The sequence below is a fragment of the Atractosteus spatula genome, chromosome 6, assembly GCF_055471065.1.
Source record: "Atractosteus spatula isolate fAtrSpa1 chromosome 6, fAtrSpa1.hap1, whole genome shotgun sequence".
NCBI classification, from domain to species: Eukaryota; Metazoa; Chordata; class Actinopteri; order Semionotiformes; family Lepisosteidae; genus Atractosteus; species Atractosteus spatula.
In genome coordinates, this window is record NC_142711.1 from 31,135,389 (window position 1) to 31,154,725 (window position 19,337).

The 19,337-nt window shown below is 36.1% G+C and overlaps 1 protein-coding gene across 3 annotated transcripts; it reads right to left on the reverse strand.

The window, feature by feature from the left end:
• Window positions 1-529: 529 nt before the first annotated feature.
• asb10 (ankyrin repeat and SOCS box containing 10) lies at window positions 530-18,373 on the reverse strand. Of its 3 annotated transcripts, none has more exons than XM_088919631.1 (5): window positions 17,947-18,373; window positions 10,565-10,832; window positions 9,627-10,131; window positions 6,805-6,918; window positions 530-5,129 (listed from the first exon to the last, which is right to left on the reverse strand). In XM_088919631.1, the coding sequence occupies exons 1-5, from the start codon at window positions 18,263-18,265 to the stop codon at window positions 4,944-4,946; spliced, it is 1,392 nt and encodes a 463-aa protein (XP_088775757.1). In that variant the 5' UTR covers window positions 18,266-18,373; the 3' UTR covers window positions 530-4,943. The 3 variants fall into 3 exon arrangements, with proteins under 3 accessions (XP_088775757.1, XP_088775758.1, XP_088775759.1); XM_088919632.1 differs by lacking the exon at window positions 17,947-18,373 and adding an exon at window positions 12,122-17,894; XM_088919633.1 differs by lacking the exon at window positions 6,805-6,918.
• Window positions 18,374-19,337: the final 964 nt, after the last annotated feature.

The following is a 19,337-nucleotide window of genomic DNA, read 5'->3' on the forward strand; positions in this document are numbered from 1 at the left end:
ATTGTGTAAAAATAAAAACTACAATAACAAAAATTTTAATAACAATATCAGATAATACTACAACTTGTAATACGCCTATCGCATAATTTTAAAATTGTGTAGTTGGCAATGTGGAAAAAAATCGTGGACAGAGACATCGCTTAGACTTGTGCTATAGTTCCCCTGCCAAGGGTCGTCTGAGTGTGCTGACAGGTTCATTACCCTGTTCATAACAGTCATCAGAGGCTCACAATTTTAAAATCCGTCGGCTCCTTAAGAATTTTGTCCACAACTATTCCATATGCATCACAATTAATGCATTTCAAATAATCAAAATGACATTTTCGTAGAGAAATCGAGTTTTCACGATTAGAAAGGAATGTTTCATATTAGTATTCTTTTACAAAACAAAATGACGACTTTTAAGTATTTCACTTTTCTTGCTGTTAGTAGCCTAGTCATCGAATATTCTTTCTATATGTCGTCGTACATATAAGAGTTATAGAAAATGTTTATGCACACAGATTCATGACTCACACAGCTACCACCATTTGTAAAATCTAGAAGAAAATTTATTCATTTGTTCATTACGAATGTGGTCATGAACTAAAAATCATAATCTTTTCACATTTCACATTATTTAAACAATGAAGATTATATATCAAAATTAGTTTATAAAATAAATAGATTATAAAGTTAAAGCAGTGTCTGAGTTTTAGGAAAGATGCCATTAATACGACTACATACACAATTGCCATGTTAATATTCAATACAAAATTTATCATAAAGATAAAACAACTCACATCATTCAGTCTTTACCTACATCAGAGAAAACATCCAGAAGTTCTTCTGAAGCTACACATTCCAAGTTTGTCTTTCATTATTATATAAAGCATACAATCAGAGCTAATAACGGTATCAGTCAAAAAGATAACTGGACTAAGCTTTAAGAAGTTACGGCTCAATTGGCTATCATCTATACTGTTGTAGCAGTCAGCTCAAATAGTCCTCATGTTATCATTGCAGGTTGCTGTTACTAACATTGTCAATAAAGAGGGAACAATTGAATAATTACATAATGAAACAGTAAAACAGTTCCATTATTTGGTTAAATTTATGATTAGCTAACAGTTCTAGTGGGTTTACTTTCTGAAATATACGCAGTCCATATAATGCTAATTCATGTGGACTCCATTGTTTGCAGCGTGAAGTAGAAGACACATACAGTATTGTATATTTAGAAATGGAAGAAGAAAGCAGAGCAGTAGTTTATCACATGAACTCTGTTTCAAACTTCTTTAATGTCTAGATAAGAACGTTGTTAAAAAATTTAAGGAATAATTATGAGTGGGGTATTTTACATTTCTTCTAAACTAGATTTAATTAATTCAGAGAGACAATTGTGGTAATTAAACTGTGCCTCCTGCTAAGATGATTTAGTTGATTTACTTTTACAGTTATGATTCATGAAAAGCATTGTGCTATCTGAGTTGTCATCTCTGTGCAGATATCACTATACTGTATAATGGATTGGCTTGCCATTTTCGTGAATAAAAATTGCTCTAGTGAAGTGGCACTGCTGGTCTGTTTTGGAAGGTAAAAGAGATGTATAACCATATATGGCATACATGTCAGGATCAGATACAATTCAATTTCTGTGCATCCAAAATTTCATCAATGTACAAATTAAGGAGACTAAAATGTTATATTATGCAGTGTTTCTCCTTTCTTCGTTTTCAATAAAAACAAACATACGCATCACACTTCTTCAACAACTGTTTAAGGAGAGAGAAGATCTGTATCCAAGAATCAATTATTTTTCTTTACCCATTTAACTCAATTGTACTACATTGAGCTTGAACTTGGAAGATCAAAGTCATTCTGACAGTACCCCATCTGGCACCACTGTTACTGTTCAGGTAGTCAGTGAATGATATGTGTCATTGTTGATGTCATTATGATACCATTTCACAATTACATCTGGCATTAACTGACAGAAAAAAAAATGACAGAGAATGAAATAGAAATGACATGCATAAGTAGCTCTGTGAGTAAACCAACACATTATCATTAATTTATTTGAATGACACTTATCCAAAGCAACTTTTATTTGTACTGCAGGGTATTTTAATGGCACATGAAACACCTTGATCAACAGTACAACACTCAGAATTAACTAAACCTTAAAGTTACACGTCCAGAGCTCTTGTACTCCACTACTCCACACATCTGCCAGCTTCTCATAAAACATCTCATAACATAAGGCGACCACCCTGGTGTCAGACTCAATGAACTCAGGGACTGCATTTGACCTTACTCTTAATTCCATTATGCTTTCTGGATTAGGACTACTTTAGACTGGTGTTCTATCCAAATTGTGCGCTTCTTTGCATCCATTGTCTGCATGAACCGCATCCCTTTATTGGACTCAGCAGGTACTGAAAATGGTATAGATTATCATTGGGGAGTTACTCAACATGAGCTACCTTCAAAACAAATATATTGGCCACATTCACAATTTGTACTGATTGTTGTCAAGGACCACACCAAACTGTGTTTATCAGGAATGTTTGATTCATGGTTAAAAAAGACAATATGTAAGTGCCAGAGGAAGAAATGAGACTGCACCAAAGAAAACAGAAAAGAAGTATGTCTGTTTCTGAGATGTCAAACTTTATTAAGCTCTGTTGGAACTGACCATGACACTATGGATAGCAGTGGGACTTCTAACCTCCATTAGAATATAGGGAGCAATGGCCACTGGGTACAATTTTACGATTGGTGTTGAAAGTCCCATATGTCTGAAGTGTTTCATTCCAGCTCAGCTTTTAATGAAACATTTAGCTAGTTTCTGGCTTAATTGAACCAATGAAACATCATCTCCTAGGTCTTCAGAACCTGCAGCTTTAAATGGAAATTCAAAAACCTGCAAAACATACCAGACCTGGGGATCAGGACTGGAGAGCTTAGGTCTAAGACCCTGATGTCAAGATTTGAAGACTAGTAATGATTGTTTAAGTAATTATATTGGAACAACCACTGTCACAGCCATACTGAAAAAGTTATTTAATCACCACAAGACTCTGCCAATATTTCATTGGTATTATATTCTGAATTTAGAAGACTTAAAAATGCAGTATGTGAAAAAAATCATAGACCACATTTATTTTCATATATCAGCTTGAATTGGATGAAATTTTGGAGTGAGAAAAACAAAGCTGACAAGCTTTACAAATTAACTACTGTATACACTACAGTTTACACTATATTTCTGGTGTATTTTCTACCCCTTCAGCTATGAATTATAGGCAACACCACCCCCTTGTGGTTTGCATATCTAACTAATCATTTAGCTTTTTCACAATGTTAGAAAGCACAGAAGTCTAAACAGACTTCCTGCCACTTCGTAAAAATAAAATCAAAGCTAATGGCCACAGACAGCTAATATTGATTATGGGAATTTGGATTCCCATAATACATAGAATACATAGTAGATTCTTGCTTTAAAAAACACCTTAACTCTAGAAATTGTTCCTTCTAAAAACTCTGTCAAAAATAGCATTAGAACATATAGTTCAGGTGGGTAGCTGCATCAGCATGCATAGGCTGCAAAGGAACAAGTAATAGGTTTATTCCATGCTGAATAGAGAAGAAAGAAAACACAAAGTTTTGGCTGTAGAGGAAAGGAAAAAAAAGCTTACACCCGAAGAAGGCTCCACAGCTTAAATGTTGTGTTTTCTTCTTCTCTTTTCAGCATGGAATAAACCTACTACTTGTTCATTAGAATATGAATACTTAACATCATTACATTGTCTATTATTTATAAAGTCCCCTGTAAAAACAAAGTTATGAGTGTTTGATCTAATTTTAATGCATACACTCAATACACCTGATGTGCATTAAACACACAATTCTTTCATATAATACACTGCTTTGTTGAACCTGTAGACCTTGTCATCCAGAATTAGCTAACTATTTATCTGGGCAACAGAATATTTTTATTCTGATGTCACACTAAAATTTTATAAAGGTAGAAAAGCAAATATTAATTCAGCTCAGTAGTTTTCAGTTTTAAGGGAATATCTGCTTGAATTCAATAAGAACATTTCAAACATTATGCAAGATGGAACATCTCATTTTATTATGTTAAAGAAGTATAACTTGTAATATGAGAAAAAAAATCTCAGTGTACTTAAATTTATTCAAATTTAACCATAAACATATAAAAAAATCTGCCTTTTGTAGATGGATAATATAACAATAAATCAGAAGCAATTTATGAAACTAAATTAAAACGGACTAGACAGTTTAAGAAATATGTGCAAATATGAAACAAAATCATGCAGAAATTTATGTAACTTCAAAACAACTCCTTCAATTATTATTTTTTAAATTAAAAATCAAAAAGAAAAAAAAACAGAAGTGTGCATTGGGGTCCATCATGATTTTATAGAACCAACCCTTTCAAGAAGGAAAATTTAGCCTTTTTGTTTTTTTTTTAATAAAAGCTGATACAAATACATCTGCAGTTCATTCATTTCCTTGGAGACCTAAAGCTACCCAGTTTCCACAAAGAGATCAGAGATCCTCCCACAGAAGAGCTCTTAGGAGCCTTCAAGTCAATCTTTTAGCAAGACTAAAAAGCCTTTTAAGATCCAAAACGCAGCATAATCTCAATATCACTAACTTTATATTGACTACTCATATTTACAAAGAAAATCATTTTTAAATTGGTTCATAACAGCAGTCAGCATTAAGTGCTAAAGGTTCATCAAGATATCAAGGTATCTGTACACTTATTATGGTTATTTAGTTACGATAATTTCTATAAACATACCTTAGCTGAGTATTTACAATATTGCAGAATCTAAAAGTATTATGTGGCTACTGCACCACACATATGTAGGAGTGACATTTCTATGGCAAGTACTTGTGTGCTTTAAGGGAATTGTTGCAATAGTTACTCAATGAAGATAACCCCTGAAATCCAGCAGTAGGTAGTTCTGTAAGAAAGTGGGAAGGCCAAGTTTGGAGACCACCAGATGCAGCTTCTTCTCCAGAAGGTTTCTCAACTTGCACCGTGCCAAATGCTGAAGAGAGCGAGGCGTGTTGGCCAGGGAAAACAGAGACTCATAAAAGTAAGAATGTTCCTAGAAATGAGAAAAGATAAAGATGATTAATTGAGGATGTTTATCTATTGCATGGAAACTTTACAGTGAGAAAAAAAAGATTGTTGTCAAATTACCAACAACAGAAAAAAGCTTAAGCACATCAGGTGTTTATATGAACACCAGAGCAGCTAGAGGGAAACCTGTGCACTTTGCACTCAGATCCAAGGCATGCGAAAGAACAGTGTGACAATCTCAGTGGAGCTGATGGAGCTCACTAGGAGGCAGGCCAAGCTAGAGTTGCAGCTATTATGGCTGCAGCTGGTCTCAATTAACCCCTCATTATCCAATTTCCCTTACACACCCCTTCCTTCACTATATAAACCCTTGGTTCACCCAGTAACATTGCTTGGTATTAGGATCTCTTCCACCTCCTGAGGTCACCTCGCCCTTTTCTCCTTAGTACCTGTTCTTCCTTGTCTGGACTCTATCAACATTGACTCTATGGTTTTTGTTTTTGGATTTCTCGCTCTTGCCTCGCACTCATCAGATTTGTTTGCCTCTCTTCTTGTGTAGTACCTGGACTTGACCCTGCCTGGAATAACTGACCACTCTACCTCGTCGCCTGCCTTGGATGCCTCAGCTACCGACCTCACCTGGAAACCCGCACAGGGTTAGTAAATTACATAGTTCTCACAGCAGCCCAGAAACCACTGGTCGTGGAATCACTGGAAATGACCCCCCTTGTCAGCAGCCATATCACCCTGTTACTCACAACTGGCAACCCACTAAAGCTAAGCAGGACTGAGCCTGGTCAGTACCTGGATAGGCTGCTGCTGGAAGAGGTGTTAGTGGGGCCAGTAAAGGGTGCTCAGCCTGCGGTCTGTGTGTGCCCTAATGCCCCAGTATAGGGACGGGGACACTATACTGTAAAAAGGTGCCTTCCTTCAGATCTGGATGTAAAACCAAAGTCCTGACTCATTAAAAATCCCAGGGCATTTCTCAAAAAGAGTAGGGGTGTAACCCTGGTGTCCTGGCCAAATTTCCCATTGACTTTTACCAATCATACCCTCCTAATAAGAAGGCTTCACTGCCGAAATGTTGTGTTTTCTTTCTTCTATTTTCAGCATGGAATAAACCCATTACTTGTTCCTTTGCAGTCTACCTGAATAGCCTCCTAACAATCCCCATCTATGAATTGGCTTCATCACTCTGTTCTCCTCCCCACTAAATATCTGGTGTGTAGTGAGCATACTGGCGCACTATGCTGCCGTGGTATCATCCAGGTGGATGCTGCACATTGGTGGTGGTGGAGAGGAGTCCCCATTACCTGTAAAACGCTTTAATTGGAGTGTCCAGAAAAGTCCTATATAAGTGTAAGAATTATTATTTTTAAATGATAGAAAGGCAGAGAGATGCCTACAAAGCAGGAAGCACCAAGAAAAGACTAGAGACATGGACTTGCAGAGTTACATCTGACTGTTAAATCAGAAAAGCAATTTGTGGTGTAGCAAGCCTCGTATTCTCAAACCTAATAATTTCCAAATGTCTTCATACATACAAAAAAAATCCAACGAAGCACAAAATATCCTCACCATACTTAGAGGAAACCACATACGATACATAAAAACCCCACTAGCTTTTCTTGTTATCTAGCAATCTTATTCCTACTTTACATTTTTTTAGAAAATCTTTGTCTTTTATTTTGTCTGTTTACCTCAAAAACCTCAGGAGGAACAGCCTCAGTCCATGAGTCTGTGATTTTGAGGCGGTCATAAGAATTTAGCAGGACCTCAATGGTTTTTGGAGAAGTACAGCAGTATTTCAAAACCTGAAACAGGTTACAAAACAGCAAAAAGGTTTTACTGTTATAAGTAAAACATCCAGAACCTTTAATGTGCATTAAGCTACTAGTTGTTTATTGACCCCAGAACTTTGTGAAACAAGCTCTTGACTGACTCTCTTGACAGTTGTAGGTCTCTTGACTGACACCTAAGCTTTTGCATATTTAATTTTTGTAAGTGAACCAACTTGCTTGCTTACCTGTAAGTGAGCTTATCTGCTTAATAACCACAAATATCCTGTGAACCTAGTATCAATTTAGGACCCATTGTTGGATATTTATTTGATCGGGATTTCAAAGACCTAAATTAGATCTCAACAAAGTCAACATTTTAGCAAGACTAAACAAGTTAAGGATCTTCATTTTGCTTAAGGATTTACATATAATTTCAACAGAATACATTGGGTGTCTCCTCTTGAAAATAATAGTTGCTGGTAATTAATTCCAGTAATTCCAGTATAATATATTTTCAAGCAAACATCAGTATTTTACAAATGCCTAGGATAAATTTGTAATAAAGTTGGTCACATTTCTGAAGCACCAGAAATAATTGCGCTTTAAAGGGACTGGGGAACATTTAGCATTGAAACAGTTATGTTTCACTGACTTTATATACTATAAGAAAACCTTAGGCACTTTCATTATTGTTATTTTTGTGCAAGAATAAGAAGAATACAAGAACAGGATAAGATATGAGCTGTGAACTTGTGATGCCAAGTTAGATATTTACTCTACCTAGGACAGACAAGGGGCAAATACTATTTTGCAAGCTCATGCACAGAATGCATATAGTATGACTTTTAAAAAAAATTAACATCTTTATTGTTCGAAAATGAAGGAAGAGTTGAATCATCTTTAAATTACCATTTTTAGTACATTTATCTTTTGAAGAGTAAAATCTGCTTGCTTTAAAGAGCATAAAAAACATGATTTAGAACTGCAATTTACAAAGATACAGCATAGCCTTGTGGGATGTCTTCCAATAGACGTAGATAATAAATAATAAATAGATAGATAATACATTTGCTTTGTCCTTCTGGAAAAATGCTATCTCAGAATAAGCCCACACAAAAAGTGAGACCATAGGACCTGATTAGTGTAGGTGTACACAGCAATAGGCATAATGTTTTACATATCCAGTCTGACATACTGTACATCAGAGTGGTCTGCATAAAACTTGATTTGTTTCTGAAGTGGACTTCATTGTTACTCTGGTGTCTGGCCTGCAAATGTCGAGTGTTAAGCCACCTCTTCACAGCTGCTTTGGTAATGTGGTGGTTGCTGCATTCTGGTGTTCCTGTTGAGTAGGACATTGTGCAAATGATCATAAAGATGCAATATGGTGATGTGTTGATTTTGGTGAGGTGTCATTGCTCTTGTTCCGCAGAAACTGGCCTATTAAGGACAGACTGTTTGGCTGCCACTGATTCCTAGGATTAAAAGCTGCTGACTGTAAAAGCCCTAGATAGTGAGAGACAATGCACTGAATTAGTCCAGTCTTCATCATACCCATGTTGTTGTTTAAATGGGGCATATTAGTCCTCTTCTGTGGTCGTCTGTCTGATTTTCACCAGGTTTCACATTTAAAAAGTTAAATCACCTCATCACTAGTGCCAAATCAACTCTCTCACTAATCACTAAAGTGATTTAGTGTTTATGCAACAAAGTCAATCAAGTGTATCTCAGTCAGTAAATAATGATCAGTTACCCCAGAAAATAACCAAAATCATTTAATAAATATCTGAAATATTCATATCCAATACTTATTTTTTAAAAAAAAACAATATAGTTAATAATTAGAATTATAATATATATTTTTTCATTCTATCACTGAAATAATAGAACAAGACCACAAATTCCCTTCAACATATCAATGTGGCCTACAAGCAAACTATGTACTTCTGAAACGGTGTGAATACATTCTAATCTGAAGGTAACAACAGTAAGTATGAAGTCCTACTTTAAAGTAGCCAATAGAGAAAATTATGTTTGTGTGAATCTAATTGCATCTTACACTTCCTAAGATGACAGGAACTTTGGGACAAATTTATTTAGAGATCCCGTGTCCAATGCCATGTCCTGGTGTTGTACCCTGGGCAGGGGAACCTGGGACAGCCTCAGTTCTACAATTCACAGTTCCACACAGTGGCTGCCTTCCTGGAGCAGGAAGTCCAGCATGAAGAAATATTAAAATCAGTTTTAGACTGCCCTGAACACTACCTTGCTGTCTGGTCCTCTCCAACTGACAGCAAAAAAGAAAGGAGGAAAAAAGCCCTGGGAATGTGGCAAATAATTAAACACTCAGAGAGCTGAGCAGATTGGGCCTCCCTCCGGGGGATTAGCAGAGAAAATCAGCAATTAACGCTAATTAATCTCTTATTAACACTACCTAATTAGGAGTGAGGCAATTTGTTTGAAACAAGCGGGAGTGTATGGAAGAGATTACACCGTCATCCTTTATGTTTCTGCACTTTTAATATTGAAGATTGAATATTGTTTATTTTAAATGTAAGAACAAAATAAAAAAAATGAGCAAAAGTAAGAAGGTTTTCTTAAAATTAAATTGGAAAGCAATTTTTACTGTATCTAACTTTTGTGTCTTTTATGGATACAGATTTTTTATTTTAATTACTGAAAGCACACTAAAAAAGACACAGCCTAGTTTCAATTGATCATAAAGAGGAAAGCTGGCCTACCTTAGGAAGTGCCCCAGGCCAAACACGGATAGAGCCATAATTAAGGAGTGAACGGACAATGCGCTCTGGATGGTGGTCCAGTTTGTAGGCCACACCTTTCAGAATGTTGTGCATGGGTGCATTGCCGCTGTAGCTCATGATGTTGACATTGGCCCTGTTCTGCAGCAGCAGGTCCACCACACTGGGGTTGGCATACTTGCAGGCCATGTGCAGAGGGGTCTGCCGATCCTGGTCACAGGTATGAATGTCAGCCCCTGCACTGACCAGCAGCTTGCAGACTTCGTAGTATTGCTCCACCTCGCTAGCGCTCTGTGGCTGTGAGCAAGCTGCGTTGAGTGGTGTTTGCCCCTCCTTGTTTTTTCTCTCAATGGCTGCTCCATATCTTAGGTACAAGTCTATGTGCCCAGGAAGGCCATAACGAGCCGCCAGGTGCAGGGGAGTGTCATCTTCCTCCAGGCTTCGTCCATTAACAGAGGCCCCAAACTGAAGCAGGAGTTTGGCACACCTAGTTTGTGAACAAGTTGCAGAGATTTCAAGTCAGGAATACTCAAAAAAAGGTATTTGTTTGGGGTTGTTTACATGCTATTCACGGTTGTGTCCAATTTTATTCCTCAAAAAACTATAAAACTGTATGTCTGGGTTCATGAAACTATTAGAGAATAGTTTTTAAAAATGTATTTTATTAAATCTTGTTATGTATTAACTGAAAATTGACAACACAACACATTGGCTTAGTTGTTGTCTTAATTAGAATTTTAGTATATATATAAGTAAAGCAGTTAAGTATATATATATATTATTTCCAAGGCAGAGTTGATTTCATTTGCAATTAACGCATCTCATTTGCAATTAAATAGGGTGATATTTCAAATGTGGACCGATAAAAACAAGTCTTGTGTGCACCTACAGAAAAAGGCCTGAGAAGTTAAAATACCTACTGGAGGGACTCTGGGTCGGTACACAGGTGGAGAGGCATAAAGCCATCCTCAGTAACACTGTTAGCACTGCCTCCGTATGCTAGTAGCAGCCTGGCACACTCGGTAGTGCTGTTTTCACATGCTTCATGTAGGGCAGTCTTCCCTCCTGGGGCCATGTCCACTTCGGCGCCTCTCATCAGGAGATGCTTTAGACACTCGGTGTATCCACGGCCTGCGGTGATGTGCAACGGTGTTGTCAACTCTTGCTCATATGTCAGAGACCAAATACCTGGAAGTGACCAGACAGCAACATTCTACATTCAGGATCAGTTCACACAGAAAACCAGGGCTGAGATCTGACTGTTCTCAATCTCACAGGAATGCTTATGCCTTGTGACATTTTACTTTCAAGTTTATTTGAACATACTCCCATCCATCTATTTTGTAACTCCAATACAGGCTCACAGGGAAGCCAGAGTGTATCCAAGCAACAGGTGCAAGGCAAGATACACCCTGGATAGGACACCTGCCTCTTGCAGGGCACACACAGACATAGACACAAACACAAACACTCATACCAGGGCCTGTTGTCCCAAAAGCCAATCAACCTGTCTTTGGACCAATGGTAGGAAACTAGAGCACCTGGATGAAACTAATGCAAATATGGGGAGAACATACAAACTCCATGCAGGTAGCACCCCAGGAACTGAAACCAGGGCTCAAGGACTGCAACACAGCAATGCTAACCACTGCGCTACTCCTCCCATTGTTTCATTTAGATTAAATAATGAGCAAATGGATTCTGTGTTTATTTGGGTTTTGTTGTTATTGTGATTTGAGTTCCAAAAGCATTACTTTAGAAAAACCATCAGGAGGAATTGCATCCTTCCTCCTCCCCAGATCAAATTCCACACTTTTCCTAAACCAATCCAGAATAGGATCAACATTACAATAATAACAACAATTAGTTTGCATTGATTTTTAGCAGCTCTGGTGAGATTTCTTTTTTGGTCTTTGTCGGTCGTCTGCCCAACACTTAAACATGAAATGCTTTTCTTGCACTGTATTAGAGTTGATTGATCTAGAAAATGCCAGTCTCAGTTGTTTGTGCTATCAAGTTCTCACAGATCAGTTCAAATGTAAACCAAAAAGTCAAGTTAAACAAAATTCTGATTTGGGTAGAAAAGTGAAAGGTAATCCTACATTAAAAAAAAACAGGTAAAGCTGTTTTATGTCTTAACACCACAAAATACAGTACATTCATTTATATGTGCTTTACAAGATATGCATTTAAAAATAATCTCAGATGAAGACTATAATCACATCATAAAGATAAATGAATTGCTTGCTTTAATGCAGACATGATCTTGAGATCTGAAAATAGCTGCAATTTTAGAAAGTACTGTAGGTAAGATGCACAGATCCTTTAGCTAGTAAGACTTTTGGGTAAATATTTGAAAAAAACTTTGCAAATTCAAATCTCTCTGCAACATACAGTTGAGCAACTCTTGAGAATTTCAAAATATACAGAACCCATTCTTTTGTATTCTTTTGACAAAGAAAAATACTGCCACGTACGCAAACCCCTGTAATTGAATCTGTAGTTTTTCCACTCTTCAATGTTGCTTGTATCAAATATAGCACTCTGTATCTGTCTCAGCTTTGGATCATCAATGATACTGATAATGGTGTGTTCATCCCCAACCAGCAAAGCATTCCAGTATTGCAACTCATGGCCAGTGGCTTTTGCAGTAATAATAACGTCAGTACGAATATTTTTCTTCGGACCCATTTGCCTGAAAAAGTCCTCCTTGTAGTAGTGGATTAGGGGAAGAAAAGTAGATGATTCCACAAAACGTTATGCAATATACCCAGATATAAAAAAGACCAATAAGGAATCTCTCTTCCCTTGTTTACAGAGACTAAAAAAAAATAAGGCAATCAGTCCTTCAGTCCATGGGGAAAGCTCTTTTACTTATGAAGTTTGTTTGCCTGTTGAGCTTCTATTTAGGGAAGGAATCTTCTAATATGATATTTAACCTGGCTCAGTCACAAGAAAGATATCAGTGTGTAAAATGCTGTGACAGTGGGAATGCTGCCTCTTGCCTTACCCTGTCTTGAGTCATCATTACTTAGCAATTCAGAATAAGATCTTGGCTCAACAAGCAGACTAGACTAAGACAGGATTTCTTTTTAAGTCTGAAGCTATATACAGTATACTGTATATGCACTATTATCTGGCAACAATTTCTTCCTCCTATTTGTAATGCAGCATACTGAAATGTTACTAATGAAGTCTGACTAATTTTCTTTTTCAGAGGCTAGCATCTTATTCAGCAGCTGATGATTTTATTAAAGTGTTTCTCCAAAGATCCCAATTATGCCATGGCCAGTCAAATATTTCTGCACTTGGCACAACAGGCGCTCTGAAGAAGGATGCACAGCAAAAAAAATATATAACGTAAGGGCCAAATTATGGTGACAAAAATAATTATTTGTTGGAAGTCAAGAGAAACAGTTTAACCAAGACAAGAATGTGTTTAGAATTTTTTTTTGAAAAATGTTTCTGATGCAACTATAAACCATATATTAACTCACTATGCTGTATATGTACATGTAGCTGAAAATAATTCTGTCTGGCTGATGGTCACACTTACTTTGGCTGAAACACTCTTACCAAGACAAGAGGAGTACCCCTACCTTTTTAGGAATATAAAGCTTCTAATTGAGAAAACAAATTAACAAACTGTGCTGGATACAAAGAAAATCCAATGTTACATCTGTGTAATGATGATATAGCAAATGGAGAAATTCCCATTTTTCTTTTTCTTTACAATTGTCTTTCAAAAATAATACACGGAAATATTCCCACTGAAATGGTTCTATGGTTTACATAAAATAATAAGAGAAGGTTATTGTGTTGTGCAAGTGTTACATAGGCTATGGTGCAGGCTTCAGCGAAGGATTTCCAAAGAATGTGTGATGTGCAACTGTCTTCCTAGAATGCTTCTTCACAATCAATTGTTGAGAAGCGTTTGAAAAACTGCTTTTGCTGGAACAGTTAGCATAGCAAATCCAGTTCCAAGTTTAATGTATTATAATCTTTCATACTTTTCCTTACTTGCTTCCCCTCACATCCTCAATATCGTCTTGTTATTGAAAGGTTAGATTTGGCAGAGGAGGTGTATAAACCTTTGAGAGCACAGCATATAATTTTAGCAACTGTGCTCAAAAGTGAGGACCAGCAGCTGTTACAGCCAGTCATTTGTGTTGTCAACATCGGGGGGTGATTAGCCCAGTTCTTCAGATTGTGAGGTGATAGTTAAAGTAACTAAGAAAATATATAAAGCTTGAAAAGAGAGAGTAAAACAAAAGTTGAAATGTTGTAAATGTTTATTTTAAGTGCAGCTAATATACTTCTATCTAAAATTATTGATGTTTGACCAATTTTGTAAGGTAAGCACAGTAATAAAAGAACTGAGTTAAACCAAATCCTAAGACTTTATCTCTGTAAAATTTAAAATGGAACCTCTCAATGCAATGAAAATCTGTGAAAATAAATAACAATACAGGAATCTAGACATTTGCTATAGAGTAGCTGTTTTGTTTTGTGTTTACAACATTGTGTAGATTATAATCACAAAACGTGTATACAGGGGAAGATACATCACACGTGATTTTAGATAATTTCATTTGAATCAATTAATCAATAAATCAATTTTGTTTCAAAGATGCCTAGTGTATTTATGGCCTAGTTTATCTCCCTGAACATTTTGTTGTGGAGAATGTATTGGAATTTGGAGTATTTAAGAAAATTCTACAGATGTTACTCTACTAAAATGGAAGAAAAAAAAGTAACAAAAGAGAACAGATCTTCTCCTCCAAATAGATGTCAGACAAATAAAGATCATGCATGTCTCTGTGTCATTAAATATTTATTGAATCACTCACATAGCATGTGTAAAATATATAGGAACAACAAGCTCCATACTGAGTGGACTGTGTGTCACAGCTGTTAAAGATGGTATTGGGATTGTGACTTGAGTGTTGTGGGTCATATACAGTAGACCAGGGAATATGATGTCCATGTCACCTCCCACTAGGGCATGCCTGGCCCTCTGCTTCTGAGATCATAACGTTTGTGCAAGTCATTCTGCAGGCTTCCATGAATATGCTTCTTGCCTGGCATGATGTTTCAGTTTTCAGTATCACTATACTGGAATAGAGTTTGAATATCATTCAGAGATATGGCTTTCAAATACCATCTCTTGCCCCCAATAGAGGCACCCTGCCCTTTTCCTCTTGTTTTACTTGTTTTTTTCTAATACTGAAAGAGATTTTAGGGGGTTTTGCTGTTTATTTGTCATATGTTTGTTGTTCTGTGAAGCACAAGTCAAACTTTTAATCAACGGATTTTTAGCTCAGAGACAAGAGAACAAGATCAGTCAGAGATGCTGAGGCAAGTGACTGCTAAGCTGAAAACCTTGTGCAAATTTTGTTCAATGCTCCTTTAACAACTATAGTCCTAAAAAGCAGACATAAGACAGGAATGATAAGACCTTGAGAACTGCCCTACCCTTGAACTCCCTCCTGGTTTTAAACGTGTTACAGTCAAGATACTTTTTTTACCTCTGATCTGACCATGAATGATCTGAAATTTAACCACTAAGTATGTTTAATGACAAATAAATAAACTGTGTGGATAAATTGTGGTGAAAGTTGTGCAACCAAAGACAATTTTTTAATTTAAATATTCTGTCAAGGCTGACAGCATCCTTCACATTTTCCCCACAATTTAGAAAACAAATAATTGCAGCTGTATGTCATAAATATTAACACCATTCACTCCATTTCCTTATTAATATTAAGCTCACTCAATGTACTTACTTCTTTTCTGAAAGGGGTATAGTGTAGATTCTGGGCTTAAGAATGATTGGTCTTCTCACCAGAGTCTGCGAATGTTGACTTACACTCCCAGAAAATACATTGTGGAAATTAGTATTTGTGTGATTCTTAATATAGAATCTTATTAGAAAGAAAGCAAGAAAATGAGCAAGCAAGAAAAAAAAGCTCACAGAGAACACAGACAGCTTTCTAAACTTTTTTTGTAAGATTTTCTAAAATATTTTACTGTATTTTAAATTATCACACCACTAGATGGCAATGTAGTGTACAAGGTCCACTGTAAAATTCAGTTATGTGCTGTCAATGAAGTTAGTAGGCTATGATTACTTTGAAGTAAAAAATTAAGATGGCCATCATCAATGTAGTCATAATCCAATAAGGTGTTCATTTCTTTAATTTAAATTGTGAAACTGTTATTAAAATATATTAACATTTACCACACACCTGTAGACTTTATACATACTCAATGCAAGCAAAATCAGTAAAAAAGCTTTTGTCAAAGTGAAAACGTTTAACATTGAATACAGTGACACAGACATAGCACTGAACAGCGTTGAATTCAGGGATAGGATTTACAGGTTTTATATATCAAACTAGGGCGTTTTATAACGTTTGAAAGCTTTTCTATGTTCAATGTTTGCATTTAAATTTTGTAGAGATGGTGCTGTAAAACACTTGTTTGCAAATGTTACAAGGACTTTTAAAATTATTTAATTTAGGAGAATACACCTTCTATGGTGAATTTCATATCTAACATTTAGAATCATTAATTGCTCCTTCCTCAATTCTCCTTCTACTAGTTCCTACATTATGTAGTCTGTATCTGATAACAGAAATTATTTTTGCTTTGATATGACTTTTGACTCAACCTCACCATACAACATTATCATGAGAGCATTGGAAGAGCATGTGGAAATTATTAAAGCATGAGACGGCAAGTCAGCTGACTGTGTAGGTTATTCTGAATATGTGCTATTTATATACAAGTCTTTCAAGCTCTTGATATCAATTTAGCCCAATTCTCGAAAGGTACAATGAAAGGTACAATATAGACATACTGTAAAGATAAATACAGCATACTAGTAGTTCTAGACATTTTAGACTGAAATTTGAAAGTTTGTTTTATTTTTGCCTGTAAGAGGATGTACAGAATTAAATACTCAGTTGAAAACATGATTTTGGTATGACAAAATGCCAGCCAGAATAATTAAAACAGAGTTAACTGTTTTGGGTCTCCCAATAAAATCCTTAATAATGAAGCTCTCTTTTCTTTACTGACACTTTCTTGGCACTAAAAAGATGTGGAAGTGATGCAATTTTATAAAACAACTTTCAGATATAAATAATAAAGAATTAAGCAGGTATACGAGGGAACATTTTTGTGTATTACAAGTTGTGCAAACAGTGCTGAAAGATTACTGTGCCAATTTGAATGAAAGATTTGAATCAAAGAATTCTCAACTTCACTTCCTAAAAGATGGGTTTACTCTAGCAACCCTGAGAAAGCAGTTGCAGAGTTTTCATTAGACTCTGCTTAGAAATTGGAAAGAGAAAGAGAAATTCTAATTAAAAACTGAACATTCAGGTCTACAATAAAAAAAACAATTCTAAAAAAGGAAGGATTGAACAAATCACAAAGATGTGAAGGAAATGATCAGAGGAAACAAAGGCAGATGCATACAAAATTCTGAGTAAAATAATTATTTGTGTATAGGTCATAATAGCTGACAAAATGCTTATAAAAAATTCAAAGAATCAGAGGATCAAAACATGCAGTTATTCCAGGAATAAAACATTCTCCTATACTGAAGAGACAACATTTAGTCAAACATCTGAATTTCTTCTTTTTTTCAAAGGTCCTGAAATTTGTATTAAATATGCAAAATTCTTTAATAATTGGAGGACTTAAAGCTGTTTTAAACAAAGAGTACCAGCAATCAATGTGTCTTCTACGACTGGGTAATTTCGTTGTTGCTAATTATGCTCTGGAAAGGGTTAGAATTAAAATCCAGTTTCACTGTATGACACCTACACTTGAGAATAGGCTTAATTACATTGTTGTTTTCTTTTGAAATCTAAATTTTAACCCTTGTAATATATTCCTATCTAAACCACATTTAAAACTCCAAGTCTGTCTGCTGGTGGACATCATGGCTTGTTATGGTTTTATCAATTAGAACAGAAGTGCACAAAGTGAGGATCTAAAGAGATGCTTAATTTCAGTTCAAACCATCAAAGTAACTGAGTTTGTGAGGAAAAAAATAAAAAGTCCAAAAGTCCAACCAATATGACACTGCGGGAAATACTTTAGAATGAAAACGTTAATAGCTTCTAATGAGCATAGTGTAGGAACGGCAAAAGTATAAATCATTAAAGAAGATATTTGATTGGAAATGTACAAATATCTGTAGACCCACTCCACCTTAGATGAGTAGTCCATTTACTGAGATCCTACAGAATAAAAACTGAATGAACAAAATGCAGAACTGTCATCCTACCAAGATTCCTGCTGACCCAGCGCAGGTCCTCCCCCCGTGACTCAATGATGAAGTTCACTGAACTTCCTTTGGGAAAGAGCTGCTGTAGGGTCTCCAGATCCCCTGTGAAAATGGCATTATGGACCACCAGATCACGGCATACTGTTGGTGGTTCTGTTGGGCCCGTCTTCTCCTGCTGTCTGCCCTCCTTTCTCAGGAGATAGCCGTTAACCAGTGGGGCTGTGAGTCTTTTTTTGAGTTTCTGCCTCTCCAGCAGGTCCTCTTCTAGCCGAAAGGAGCGCAATGCCGTGGAGGTGAAGACAAAACTGTTATGCGACATGTTCTCCCACCAGCCTTTTTTCTGTTTTTATTGGTGTAACTATTTTCTAGGCCTTTTCTTCTTAATTAACTTCAACACGTTCTCCTCCACTTCCGAAGGTTTTGTTTTGATATGGAATATCAGACAGGCCCTTTGCTTGTCAGGAGGTGCTATTTATACACCACTTTTCACGTGGTATTTATTAAGTGCTACTTACAGTTGCTGCTTTAGAGGACAACTGTTTCTTTACAATACAAAATAAATGTGGATAACTACAGAAAGGCATTAATGGAAAAATATTTTACCTAAAAAAATGTGGAAAGAAAATTTAAATAGTTATATAACTTTAATAGAAAAAGATATGCTGTAAAAAGATTATTATTTACTACTGTTTCCTCCAATGTCACAAAATGCAACCATCCCATTATATAGATTGCTTTGATGCTATGGGCTACTACTTCATTTACATCTACTTTTTCAAACCAAAGGGAGAACTAAAGAATTAGACAGCAGGATGTTCATGAATAGTTGGTCACAAAGGTAAATTTGACTCACCATGCCAGGAGACACTGATAAGACATTGGATTCTACTACTGTATGTATAGAGAATGAATTCGACTCTCTGCATAAATATTCTCCATGCACTTTCAATCACTGCTTAGTCCAGTGAGTTGTGGCCTAACTGGCAGACAATTGGTTTAAGGGAGGATGCTCCCTGAATCGGATCCCAGTCCATCACAGGCAAAACCAACACAATTCTAAATGTAAATGTAAGTACTGAAAATATATGTGAAAAGAATAAAACAAACATCCTATTAGAAAGTCTGTTTAGTCACAATTAACTTAATTAAATTGCTATTAAAATAGTCGGGCTCTTTTCCCTTTGGTTCACTCATTCACACCTCTGGTTTCCTTTTTTTCTCCTTTCTTCCTATGTTTATATTAATTTTGGATTTATACAGTTTGTTTAGGTACCAAGTCTGTCGTACCATAATTATTGTTCACATTTGTTCATTTATTGTATACGGTACCATGTAATATGCTTTGTTTTGCCTGAGAACCCAATAAATAAATTGAACATATAGTGAGTGGC

What these genes read in the sequence shown, in the direction of transcription:
- asb10 (XM_088919631.1), bottom strand. Translation starts at nt 18,265, where the DNA reads ATGTCGCATAACAGTTTTGTCTTCACCTCCACGGCATTGCGCTCCTTT. An exon ending in CTGGGTCAGCAGGAATCTTG is followed by an intron (nt 10,833 to 17,946) that starts GTAGGATGACAG and finishes GGTCACTTCCAG; the next exon opens with GTATTTGGTCTCTGACATAT. An exon ending in GGCCTGGGGCACTTCCTAAG is followed by an intron (nt 6,919 to 9,626) that starts GTAGGCCAGCTT and finishes AACCTGTTTCAG; the next exon opens with GTTTTGAAATACTGCTGTAC.